The 13,442-nt window shown below is 43.1% G+C and overlaps 2 protein-coding genes across 3 annotated transcripts in view; one reads left to right on the forward strand and one right to left on the reverse strand.

Moving 5' to 3' along the window:
- Positions 1-218: 218 nt before the first annotated feature.
- On the reverse strand, positions 219-3,505 carry LOC139371391 (small ribosomal subunit protein eS10-like). The gene is made up of 6 exons (XM_071111774.1): positions 3,444-3,505; positions 2,607-2,756; positions 2,041-2,215; positions 1,492-1,578; positions 859-914; positions 219-306 (listed from the first exon to the last, which is right to left on the reverse strand). The coding sequence occupies exons 2-6, from the start codon at positions 2,754-2,756 to the stop codon at positions 259-261; spliced, it is 516 nt and encodes a 171-aa protein (XP_070967875.1). The 5' UTR covers positions 3,444-3,505; the 3' UTR covers positions 219-258.
- A 1,217-nt stretch (positions 3,506-4,722) lies between these two features.
- LOC139371392 (protein kinase C and casein kinase substrate in neurons protein 1-like) overlaps positions 4,723-13,442 on the forward strand; it is a 45,624-nt gene continuing 36,904 nt past the window's right edge. For both annotated transcript variants that reach the window (XM_071111775.1, XM_071111778.1), the window contains exons 1-2: positions 4,723-4,869; positions 8,135-8,208. The gene's annotated coding sequence lies outside the window, so the exon portion shown is untranslated. The remainder of the gene's footprint in view (positions 4,870-8,134; positions 8,209-13,442) is intronic.

The raw sequence follows: 13,442 nt of genomic DNA on the forward strand, positions 1-13,442 counted from the left end.
TGCCTTCATGAACCTTCATGTCTAGCTGCTTATTCTGCTTTTAATACTTGTTGATTAACACCTGACTGAAAGACTGCACTTTGAATAACCTTAGCTAGTATAATTACTGTAGTGTGTGAATTAAGGCTCCTCATTCCACACAATGTATATTGTGAAAAAATACTACATGAATCCAGAATGCCAGTATCTAAAGCACTGACAAAGAAAAAGGACAGAGCTGCGTTTTGTGTGTTTTATTGTAAAGAAATGGATAGAAATTTACTCCTGAGGAGGCTGCTGTCCTCTGCCACGTCCAAATCCACCCCTCTGAAAGCAAGAGAGAAGGGTAAACTTCCACATCACAACAGTTGGTAAGGAAAACAAATCATACTGTTATGTTTCCAATTCATGTCCCAAATTTGTCTACCCGAATAACTTTACTCAATGTGTTAGACCAGTGCTTCTGGCTACACAAGGTATGCAGTTTTTCCAAACCAGCTGATCAATTACAATTGCTCATGGTAATGTCATAGTTGAGTCTCAATTTAAATGCCAACAAAACAAGAACATTTCCTATTCTAGTAACAGATGTACAAAACCTTTCAACGGTCGGCTATCCAATAAACTTAATCGTTTTTTGATCATTTGATATTTAGACTTGTCAGTGTAACCAGCATACCGAGTGGCTCCATAGGAACAGATGAGAACACCTGGGGTGTAATCATTAGTCCAAACAGTTAAAACAAGAGTTTCTACTAGACAAAATCAGGTAGGTCCCGTTTTGTTTGCTTCCATTTAGGAAATGTTTTGGAACAGAATGTGCGTAATGAATACGCCCTTGCTTCAGACTACAATACCATAAGGCTATACAGTACTTACGAATTGGAACTCTGTAGCTGAACCAGCACCCGCCTCTGCTTTCTTGTCTCCACCAGCTGTAAAAAATGAAAAAAAAAAACAGCTTGTAGGCCAAACATTCTTTCTCCAATAATGTTTTAAGTTATGGGTTATTTTCAATAAAACGTCACAAGTTCGAGTTGGCTGCTGGGGGCAAGGAGACCTCATATCCACTAAAACTATTGACAACTACATGCGGTTTAAGGGATTGTTAAATAAATGTTAACTTTTTGATTTGAATATCACCTATTGAAGATAGTCAGGACTAAACATTTCTGATTATTCCATGCAAAACAATTGTGCACAGTTAGCTCTATCATCAGAGTTACGCAGCAAGTAAATGCATGCTTTTCATGATCAGTAAATGTGAATGACCATGTCATTTCTGATAGGTTGTAAGCCAAACATTTTCACCCATTCAACATCAACCTTCACAATAGTTACAAAGGCTGAGACAAGTCATTACTGATCACAAATGTGATCAACTACTGGAAACCAAGGCAGGGTTAGCATCAGTGTATTTTAAGCTACAAAGCACACTAGTCAGCAGATGAGATGGCCAGTTGGCTGAAAGCTAACTTTTGGATGAGCAGGATCCTGTAACACTATACATACGTGGTGCAGCAGATCTCCTGTAATTGTCTCGGTCACCCCCATCACGGTTGAAGCGGGCGGGCCTCTCTCCCCGCTCTCCCTCCATACCTGGAAAAGAAACGACAACGCTCAGCTGAATGGAAGGTTAAAGACACTCAAAAACACAGGAAGAATCATCACGTCGAGGTCCAATCACCACCTAGGGCTTTAAAGCACTAAATTCAATAGTCCTCACTGTCCGGTCCTTGAGGACCAGTGTATGCAGACCTGTTCAAGCCCAGCTCTAACCCACATGATTGAACTAAATCGGCCCAAATTTAAAAATACCACGATTAGTTGAATCAGTTGTTAGTACTGAGCTGGTACTAAAGCCAGCACACTGCAAACCCCAGGATTGGAACGCTCCAGCCCAGGTTATTGAAGTAGGGGCCTTACTAGGAACAGTAACACCAGATTCACATTACTGTGCTGGCCTGGAAACTTTCTTTTCAGCACAGTTCCAGCAACTACAATGGATGTGTAGTACACAGCTCAGCAGTGTGAAAATGGTAGGCATACAAGTGGACGTACCCTTGGGCCTGGGCCTTGCGGTCTCAGGACGCATCTGGCGGCGCAGAGTGGCAGGAACAATCTCAGGTGGAAGGTGCAGGAAGTCTCTCAGGTACTGGATACCTTCATTGGTGAGGTACCAGTAAAAATGGCGCCAGGCAAATTGCTCCTTAACATACCCAAGTGACTTCAAGGACTGAAAGACAAACATGCAAAACATGCATTTTCTAGCCAGAGATACAATAAAGTCACAAAAATCTCAGATAAGGCATGCTAGGAAATGTCTTTATGTAGACCAACTGAGTACAAGTCTGCAAATCCACATCAGATATGCATCATCTCTTCACTGTCACCCTTGTGTAGTCCACTCACAAAATTCACCTTCAGGTCTTCACATCAACAAATCTGACTTCAGATACAATGCAGTCCTTAACTGGTTACAAAACACACTTGGAATGTTGCCTAATAGTGCAACCAGACACACAGTTTATACCTGTGGACATCATGCTACTTGACACAAGAACTGCACCCCAGTCTCAAATGATAAAACGATGATAACTCAAAGTAGAAGCAATAGTTTATCTTACCAGCATTGCTTTCATCACATGAAGATTGGGCACGTTCTTGTCAGCAAGCTCGGGGTGCTTAGGCAGATGCACATCTTTCTTTGCCACCATGACGCCCTCTTTGAAGAGGAGCTCATAGATCGCAATACGGTTCTTCTTGGGCATCAGCATCTGTTCACACAAACGACAATGAGACAAGCGTTCGCGGTACTGGCTGGCTTACATTCGCCTACAAGGTGGTCACGGTTTGACCAAGATTGGGAGCCCTATGTCATCTCCCCCAGTCGGTAGCTAACCAGCTTCGTCGGGCAACTATGGTATGGGCTCATTTCCCAGATGTAACAGAGACCTTTAATTAATAATATATATATATATTTTTTTTAAACAAGGCTTATACAGAGTCTAATGATAACGCCACACTTAAACGTGTATCTGTTGCATCCGGCAAAGTGGTAGCTAGCTTGGGGGCGTCAGAAAAGTTAGCCTAATGGTCGAGTAACCGAAAGGTTGGTGGATCGAATCCCCGAGCCGAAAATGTAAACATCTGTCGCCCTGAACGAGGCAGTTAACCCGATAAGCAGTCATTGTAGATAAGGATTTGTTCTTAACTGACTTGCCTAGTTAAAACATTTCAAAAAAAAGCTATCTAGCGTTGACCAAAATGCAGTCATGCCCGGGTAGTTACCTCGAATAGCTTGTGTATATCAGCCTACCTCTCGAGTAATACAAGTATTTTGGGGGAAATGTGTGGATGTTTATAACAACGAGATACACATCTATGTAAACTGAGCGTAACAGCTTCCTACAATGTAAGATGTTGGAGATTTATTACGATATTTTTTTCCGGAATTTACTTACCTTACAACTTGCTAGGGGACCGGAGCCGGAAAGAAAGACAGAACTTGTTCAAGAGCGTTTATGCGCAGGCGTTGGACCTAAGCAGCTTTAACGCCATCTACTGAGCTGGCGGGAAAACTGTAGTAAAATAAACTGAATTACCAGTATTGTTAAATTATTATCATTCTAATTTTTGCTATTTACTATTATTACCATATGGGTAAAATAGCCATGCACCTTTGTTAATAACATAGTCTAATTAATGAACACATCTCTGCAGCACACTGTCTGAGTTTACACCACTTCAATCTGAACCTGTTCCAATCATCCTCGCAAGGTTTTTTCATTTTTTTCTTCATTTAATCTTTATTTAACTAGGCAAGTTAAGAACAAATTCTTATTTACAATGACGGCCTACCCAAAGGCAAAGGGCCTCACAAAGGCAAAAGACACCACAACACTACATAAAGAAAGACATAAGACAACAACATAGCAAGGCAGCAACACATGACAACACAGCATGGTAGCAACACAACATGGCAGCAGTTCAACATGGTAGCAGCACAAAACAGAGTAAAAACATTATTGGGCACAGACAACAGCACAAAGGGCATGAAGGTAGAGACAACAATACATCACGCAAAGCAGACACAACTGTCAGTAAGAGTGTCCATAGTTGAGTTTTTGAATGAAGAGATTGAGATAAAACTGTCCACTTTGAGTGTTTGTTGTTGCAGCTCGTTCCAGTTGCTAGCTGCAGCGAACTGAAAAGACGAGCGACCCAGGGATGTGTGTACTTTGGGGACCTTTAACAGAATGTGACTGGCAGAACGGGTGTTGTACGTGGAGGATGAGGGCTGCAGTAGATATCTCAGATAGGGGGGGGAGAACATCCAGAGCCGGCTCCAGGCATAAGCAGTCGCTCAGGGCCCCAGTCCGCTAGGGTATTTATAAAAAAGTTGGGGTGTCAAGAAGGTATACGTTCGAAACTTCATTGTGTATCAGCTATTTTTATGTTATGTCAGTCAATGACGGTCACTCAATTAGCCATGTCAGCTAATACTTTTTCAGATTGGTAAATTAGGCTAGCCAGCTTTCTAAACTTTAGTAATCATGTCCGAAAACCAACCCTGGCCCCCATTGATTTTGTTAGTCAATCTCACTCAGATATAATTAACATGGCATAAATCATGGAAAAATGTGTAGAATTCAGGGGAGGGGGGGCGCAAACCAAATCTTGCTTAGGGCCCCAAAAGGCCAGAGCCGGCCCTGGGACCATCCCCCATCTGTCGCCTCTTTGCCCCCCGCACTTTAAGTGCAACACACAAGGCAAGCCTTTGCTGTCAGTTGACTGAGCAGGGTCTATCGACTATTCTAGCTATTATAACGGAAACATTTGTATATTTAGGCCAACAGGGGAGTCGGACACATCGCATTACGTTCTCTGGTATGTCATGCATTTATATGCGCATTCGCAATTTGTAGTTTGGTTGAGTAGGAACTAGAAAGAGCAAGAAGAATAGGCTAAGAACAGTATCGTTTGACTGGTAGGCTACGTAGCAGTATCGCTGCTACCCGCGGCAGCGATACTTTTTCAACCTGCAGTTTTTTTGTTGTTTTATTCTTTAGTAACCAAAATTGTACAACATATAGCTGTTATAGCCTTTTGACTGTCAAATAACGCCATTATACCGCACCTATAGCATGCTTCGCATAATAACTATGTATATGATTAATTTGTTTTCATTCATTTTGAATGAGGATAATAGGATGGTTTGGGGTTGAACATCCCCTGCCTGTAATTCTCACAGAAACCACTTTATTTCGCGCAACAACAAAAACAATCGACACTTTCCCTGGCTACCACTTCTCTTGCGCAACTAAAAATGTAAGCAGTCTCATCTCAACTGTTTGAGTCACTCCAACAAAACAATGTTCAAGTACATTGCTCGAATATTTTGTCATTTAGAAAAAGATTTAAGCCTATATTTAATCAAATATAGTTAGATCTATAACTTTTTTATATATATACCAGTAAGGGAGCCTAAATAAAAATAATCCATTTGGCCAGAGTGATTGGCAACAGTTTTTATAAAATAATAATATTTAAAGTTAGTATGTTTGGGGCAAAATGCCCCCAGGACAATCCAATACAAGTCAATAGTACCCATATTAGCATTTTCAAATCATGTCCAAATCATCTACAGTATCTATAACTAACTTCAGTGAACAAATCATCTATAAGTAACTTCATTGAACTTCATTGAAATCAATTTTGAGATATTTTAGGATGATTTCGATAGGAAGCGTGAAAATTAATAGGGACCTTACATCATTGGGCTTTGATATTTGATTTATTTAATTACAGTAAGATACCTAGACTTGAGCTTTTAAGAGTCAATTACAAAAAAAAAGGGAAAAAATGAAACATATATAGATTTTAACACACTAAACTTCAGGGATAATTTTGTCCCGATGGTGGGGCAAAACACCCCCTTTCTAAATTTTCGATTTTTATTAAATAACAAAAAAACTATTAATTCTGCCCACTTATTTCTCTTCAAAATGTGTTTGCCTAAGGATAGCCAGTATGCAGATATTTAATATTTTTACCAAACTTTTTTGTTCTCAGAAAATAGAAATGTTACCTACCCTAAACAACCTCTCAGATAAATGATCTATACATCTAGTACAATATTCATATCAATGCCATCCACCATCCAGGCTTTTAAACATAATCTATTAGAGGAGCATGTCTTTCCTTGAGTAAGCTTGAGAGATATGGGATAATCACCAATAGGAGCAGAATTGGTTGAACCAACTAAGCTAGTGGGCCCTAGCAGTGGTTCAGATAAAGACCTCTCTTCAGGTCCTGACTCCTGATGGTTCTAGACTGTATTTACACAGGCAGCCCAGTTCTGATCTTTTTCCACCAAATGGTCTTTTGACCAATCAGATCAACTATTTTACCAATAATTATGCAAAATATCAGAATTGGGCTGCATGTGTGAACGCAGAATGTCCTAATGTGAGTCAGGTCTGCTCAGATTCTGTGATGGAGGGTCAGCTGAGAGGATGCTGTAACCAGTACAGTGAGACATGGTATCTGGTTACAAAAGCTAAAGGGTTGCTACATAATAACATTAAATATATTGTATATGTTTGATGCAGCCTCTCAGACAGCTGAGTGTTTGTGGTCATGGACACATTTAATTTGGGGGACTTGCCCCAAATAAACAATTCTGTGGAGTTTCTCAGTGAAGTTGTCTGACCTCCATCTGCAGAGAGAGAGAGAGAGAGAGAGAGAGAGAGAGAGAGAGAGAGAGAGAGAGAGAGAGGAGAGAGAGAGAGAGAGAGAGAGAGAGAGAGAGAGAGAGAGAGAGAGCTGTTCAACAGGGCACTGTCCAGGGTCCTGAACTCCATCACCATGCTGAATGACACTGGCCTGACTGAACCTCAGAGCACGTTGTCTGTCCTGGCGAAGCCCCATTTCAAGCCGAAATCGTTCATTGGAGAAAAGCACTAGGGAGTATAGGCCTAGCAATGTGCAGGTCCATTTTGTTTCAGCCGAACCCACACCTGGAACATTTATTTTGATCTCCACAAAGGTTGGCCTTGGCGATACTCCATGCCAACGTTTACCTCCAGATCAAGAAATGTGTCTTCAGCACTGAGAGTTGTTGTTTGGCCAGCAGAAAAACTCATTCTCATTCTCTCGCCATGCTCTGTGTTTGCGTTCTGAGCATAAATGAGCTGCATGAAAGCCATCTGCTGTTTGAGATGAATAAACCAACACATTTATCTATGTTTTTATCAAAGTCTGTTATGATGCCTGCCGCAATGGGTCCACATAAGGCTTTTACTCTGAAGTGAAGGGCACAATGAAACTAGAAGAGCAGAGGGTCATACAGTACTTTAGTACTGTGTGTGTGTGTGTGTGTATTTGCCTACATGCATGCATGCTTCAGTGTGTTTGCATGTGTGTCTGTGCGTGTGCATGCATCTATGTGTTCGTGTCACATATGTGTCTGTGCGTGTGTGTGTGTGCCCCTGTCTGTGTTAGTGTGTAATTGGATTAATTATTGTGATGAATATGAATGGGGCCCAGGACACACGTCTGATTTAGACACCCTAATTCAGCTGACTCCGCTGAAGGAGGACTGACAGATGTGGCACCATTTCTAATGTAATTAATTAGCCCAGATCATAAGTTGTTTTTCTTCTCCAAATGAATGTGAATCTGCCACTGTAGGACTGTTGGCTATTCCCCATGGATACATCCATTCACTGTTTGCCTCAGTCATTTGTACATACAAGCCTCCTTGTCACATCTGCTCTCCACAATCTTAATCCTACACTAAATGACACTGCATTTCATTTTGCCAAATCACTGGTTTTACCCATTCCCATCTTGTGTAGCCTGAAGATGCGTTATTTGTAGTAGTAGTAGTAGTAGTAGTAGTAGTAGTAGTAGTAGTAGTAGTAGTAGTAGTAGTAGTAGTAGTAGTAGTAGTAGTAGTAGTAGTAGTAGTAGTAGTAGTAGTAGTAGTAGTAGTAGTAGTAGTAGTAGTAGTAGTAGTAGTAGTAGTAGTAGTAGTAGTAGTAGTAGTAGTAGTAGTAGTAGTAGTAGTAGTCTGTCATTTTGTTTTATTATGACATCCATAATCCTACTCCTGATGTAATAACTGTCTCTTTCTTGTGTGCTTCTTTAGGGGTGGGGATTTTAAGGAACACAATCCAAACCTGCATGGGGATATATGGAAACCTGATTGGCCCAGTTGAGAAGGTAAGAGTTTTCACTGATTTCTGATTAGGCTCACATTTCAACATACAAGCAGAAACTCCCTGTTTTCTACTGGTTGAGTGTGCTCCCTATATATAGATGCAGACTTTGTACCTTTAAAATGTCATTCACTGATCTAACACAATTGGATAGGGGCAAAGGAAGGGGAGGAGCGTATCATATCATTAGTATCTGGTAGAGAGATGGCGAGGGTGGCAGGGAAGGGGCTCTCCACAGGCCCAGACCAGGCAGGCCCAGGCACCCAGCCCAACCACCATGCTGGGCGGTAATTGAGCAGTTTGCCTGTAGAGCCTATGAGAGACGAGCAGATGGTGAATTCCTCTACAGCGTATGACTTGGCAGAAATGGATACTGTATGTGTCCCAACTGGTTGGTTTGAAACACATTTGGAAATCCTCTGTTTTGTTCTTAATTTTGCTTGATGGATTAAGGCAATCAATTCTTCCATTATGAGTCTCAGTCATGAGTCATCACCTTTCCGACAGTGAACACACATGCATCTCATATATGTAACCACTGCTCCCATACAGAATAGCTTGTTAGGAGAAGGACTTGGCTCTGTCTATCCATCCACCAGTACTGTCTGTGACCTAGTCTGTGTCCCAAATGGAACGCTATTCCCTATATAGTGCACTACTTTTGACATGAGCCCTATGGATATAGGGTGCCTTTTGGGATTCAGACGTAATGGAAACCCGTGTGGGTGTTGACTGCAGGTTTTAACTGTTCATCTATAGTCCAGATTTACAGTGTTCACTCAATGGAGAGCTGTAGAGCTATGGGAGAGGGCAGCAAGGGCCGGTGGAGGGAGGAAATGGCTTTATGTTGTCAAAGCGTTGGGTGCAGAACTTGTTTGATTGTTCCAAGGCACCATTTAATCCTCTGACCCCATGTTAGCACGTCTAGCTGGCAGACATACCCTATAGTCCAGGGGTTGGCAACAGGTGGCCCGCGGTCCAAAACCTAGCCCACCAGTGATATTTTTTGGCCCCCAAAGTTTTTAGTATAACATTTTTATTATTTTTTATAAAAAAATCACCAGGAAATCAGCTAAAAATGAGTTTAATTTAGGAAATCTGTTCTCAATTATTCCCACGAATACAAACACGGACATGTGTAATCGTGTCAATGTAATCAAGGTATGACACAATTTTTAATGCTTTTTCGGCTCAGTTGTGGTCAATTTGTAATGTACAAATTATTATTAATATGTTTCGGCCGCCGACCATCCGCTCAGACAAAAATCAGCCGTGACTGAATCTAGTTGATGATCCCTGCTCTAGTGTCACTGTGAGGGTTTGACAATTTTACAGTGTTAATGTGCTCTAATCTGTGTCTTAATTATGCATTGACTCGGATAGCATCTCGGATATTGTAGATGGTCTTTGCTTACCTGCATCCTTGAATAGTTTTTCCTCTCACTACGAGGACACGAGAGCTCATTCATGAAAACACCATCAGAGAACCTCTCTGTTGTGTAGATAATCACAGCAGTGAGCAGCTGCAGTGTGCATTTGAGTGTCTCATGTCGCCTACTTGGCATTGTAAGTTCAGAAACGATTGGTGCCTCTCTGCAGAGCTCTCTTTAGCATTCCTGAGTGTTATTGTGGCTCTCCGGTGGCTGAGCCCTGGGCTTGAGTGAATGTCCTGCCCCGGTTATAAACTACTGGGCCAGGGAAGCATTATTGATCAAAAGCTAACTGGAATGGAGACTTTTTGGAGGACAGGAATCCTCTGTGGTCTCTCTAGGCTATTGATTGGATGTGTAGTCTAACCTTGCAGAGGCTTTATAATTGGTCTCACCAAGGTGTATATAGCTAAACGCTTGCATTTAGATGTTAGCTATTTTGGAGTACAAATCAAATCAAATCAAATTTTATTTGTCACATACACATGGTTAGCAGATGTTAATGCGAGTGTAGCGAAATGCTTGTGCTTCTAGTTCCGACAATGCAGTAATAACCAACAAGTAATCTAACTAACAATTCCAAAACTACTGTCTTATACACAGTGTAAGGGGATAAAGAATATGTACATAAGGATATATGAATGAGTGATGGTACAGAGCAGCATAGTCAAGATACGTAGATGGTAAACAGTATATACATGAGGTGAGTATGTAAACAAAGTGGCATAGTTAAAGTGGCTAGTGATACATGTATTACATAAGGATGCAGTCGATGATATAGAGTACAGTATATACGTATGCATATGAGATGAATAATGTAGGGTAAGTAACATTATATAAGGTAGCATTGTACAATGTTATTAGTGCAGTCAAATGTTGTCAGTAGCCTATGCCTCATTTTATATCAATAAATTAAGTGTTCTTGTGGTCAATTAAGACTGTTAGGACTGTTTAGAACAAAAAAATATCCATTGTGGCATTATTATATCCACCATGGTGTTATTATATCCACCGTTATTATGTCCACCATGGCGTTATTATATCCACCATGGTGTTATTATATCCACCGTTATTATGTCCACCATGGCGTTATTATATCCACCGTTATGATGTCCACCATGGTGTTATTATATCCACCATGGTGTTATTATATCCACCATGGTGTTATTATATCCACCATGGTGTTATTATATCCACCGTTATGATGTCCACCATGGTGTTATTATATCCACCATGGTGTTATTATATCCACCATGGCGTTATGATGTCCACCATGGTGTTACTATATCCACCATGGAGTTATTATGTCCACTATGGAGTTATTATGTCCACCATGGAGTTATTATGTCCACCATGGAGTTATTATGGCCACCATGGAGTTATTATATCCACTATGGCGTTATTATATCCACCATGGAGTTAATTTATCCCACGTCGTTATGATGTCCACCATGACATTATTATGTCCACTACAGCGTTATTATATCCACCATGGCGTTATTATGTCCACCATGGAGTTATTATGTCCACCATGGAGTTATTATGTCCACCATGGAGTTATTATGTCCACCATGGAGTTATTATGGCCACCATGGAGTTATTATATCCACTATGGCGTTATTATATCCACCATGGAGTTAATTTATCCACTACGTCGTTATGATGTCCACCATGACATTATTATGTCCACTACAGCGTTATTATATCCACCATGGCGTTATTATGTCCACCATGGAGTTATTATGTCCACCATGGAGTTATTATGTCCACCATGGAGTTATTATGTCCACCATGGAGTTATTATGTCCACCATGGAGTTATTATGTCCACCATGGCATTACTATATCCACAGTGGAGTTATTATGTCCACCATGGAGTAATGATGTCCACCATGGTTGTTCTTTCCACCATGGTTGTTCTTTCCACCATGGCGTTACTATATCCACCATGGAGTTATGATGTCCACCATGGTTGTTCTTTCCACCATGGTTGTTCTTTCCACCATGGTTGTTCTTTCCACCGTGGCGTTATTATATCCACCATGGCGTTACTATATCCACCATGGAGTTATGCTGTCCACCATGGTTGTTCTTTCCACCATGGTTGTTCTTTCCAACGTGGCATTATTATATCCACCATGGCATTATTATATCCACCATGGAGTTATTATATCCACCATGGCGTTATTATATCCACCATGGCGTTATTATATCCACCATGGCGTTATTATTTCCACCATGGCATTATTATATCCACCATGGCGTTATTATATCCACCATGTTGTTATTATGTCCACCATGGCATTATTATATCCACCATGGCGTTATTATTTCCACCATGGCATTATTATATCCACCATGGCGTTATTATATCCACCATGTTGTTATTATTTCCACCATGGCATTATTATATCCACCATGGCGTTATTATATCCACCATGTTGTTATTATGTCCACCATGGCATTATTATGTCCACCAAGGCGTTATTATATCCACTACGGGTACAGTTCCTGCAGGAGGTCAACAGGGGGTCAAACAGAAGCCATAAACAGAGAAATATTTTACTCCAGGCACCTCACCATGGTCAGGAATTTGGCCACGGATACATGCGAGCTGATGGGGAGGCATGTATAGAGAATAAAGACAAAAGAAAGACACTAAACGCCTCAGGCTCCTCAGTCTCTACACACACACACCAGGATTCTGACCTAAATAATGTTTTTTACCTATTTCCTTCCTTCCTGCCCCTTATCTCCCTCCCTCTCCCCTGCCTCCCTGTCTCTCCTGGCCCCCTCTCTCTCCTGGCCCCCTCTCTCCCCTGCCTCCCTCTCTCTCCTGGCCCCCTCTCTCCTGGCCCCCTCTCTCCCCTGCCTCCCCCTCTCTCCTGGCCCCCTCTCTCCCCCTCTCTCCTGGCCCCCTCTCTCCCCTGTCCCCCCCTCTCCCCTGGCCCTCTCTCTCTACTGGCCCCCTCTCTCTACTGGCCCCCTCTCTCCCCTGCCTCCCTCTCTCTCCTGGCCCCCTCTCTCCCCTGTCCCCCCCTCTCCCCTGGCCCCCTCTCTCTACTGGCCCCCTCTCTCTACTGGCCTCCTCTCTCCCCTGCCCCCCTCTCTCCCCTGCCTCCCTCTCTCTCCTGGCCCCCTCTCTCCCCTGCCTCCCTCTCTCTCCTGGTCCCCTCTCTCTCCTGGCCCCCTCTCTCCCATGCCTCCCTCTCTCTCCTGGCCCCTTATTTCTTGTCTTTATCTCTCTCTTGCCTCCCTCTCCCCCGCCTCCCTGTCTCTCCTGGCCCCCTCTCTCCCCTGCCTCCCTCTATCTCCTAGCCCCCTCTCTCTCCTGACCCCCTCTCTCCCATGCCTCCCTCTCTCTCCTGGCCCCCTCTCCCCCCTGCCTCCCTCTCTCTCCTGGCCCCCTCTCTCCCCTGCCTCCCTCTCCCTCCTGGCCCCCTCTCTCTTGTCTTCATCTCTCTCCTGGCCCCCTTTCTCTCCTGGCCCCCTCTCTCTCCTGGCCCCCTCTCTCCCCTGCCTCCCTCTCTGTCCTGGCCCCCTTTCTCTCCTGGCCCCCTCTCTCCCCTGCCTCCCTCTCTCTCCTGGCCCCCTCTCTCCCCTGCCTCCCTTTCTCTCCTGGCCCCCTCTCTCTTGTCTTCATCTCTCTCCTGGCCCCTTCTCTCTCCTGCCCCCCTCTCTCTCCTGGCCCCCTCTCCCCTGGCCCCCTCTCTGTCCTGGCCCCCTCTCTCTCCTGGCCCCCTCTCTCTTGTCTTCATCTCTCTCCTGGCCCCCTTTCTCTCCTGCCCCCCCCCCCCCTCTCCCCTGCC

This window comes from Oncorhynchus clarkii, chromosome 17 (assembly GCF_045791955.1).
Source record: "Oncorhynchus clarkii lewisi isolate Uvic-CL-2024 chromosome 17, UVic_Ocla_1.0, whole genome shotgun sequence".
NCBI classification, from domain to species: Eukaryota; Metazoa; Chordata; class Actinopteri; order Salmoniformes; family Salmonidae; genus Oncorhynchus; species Oncorhynchus clarkii.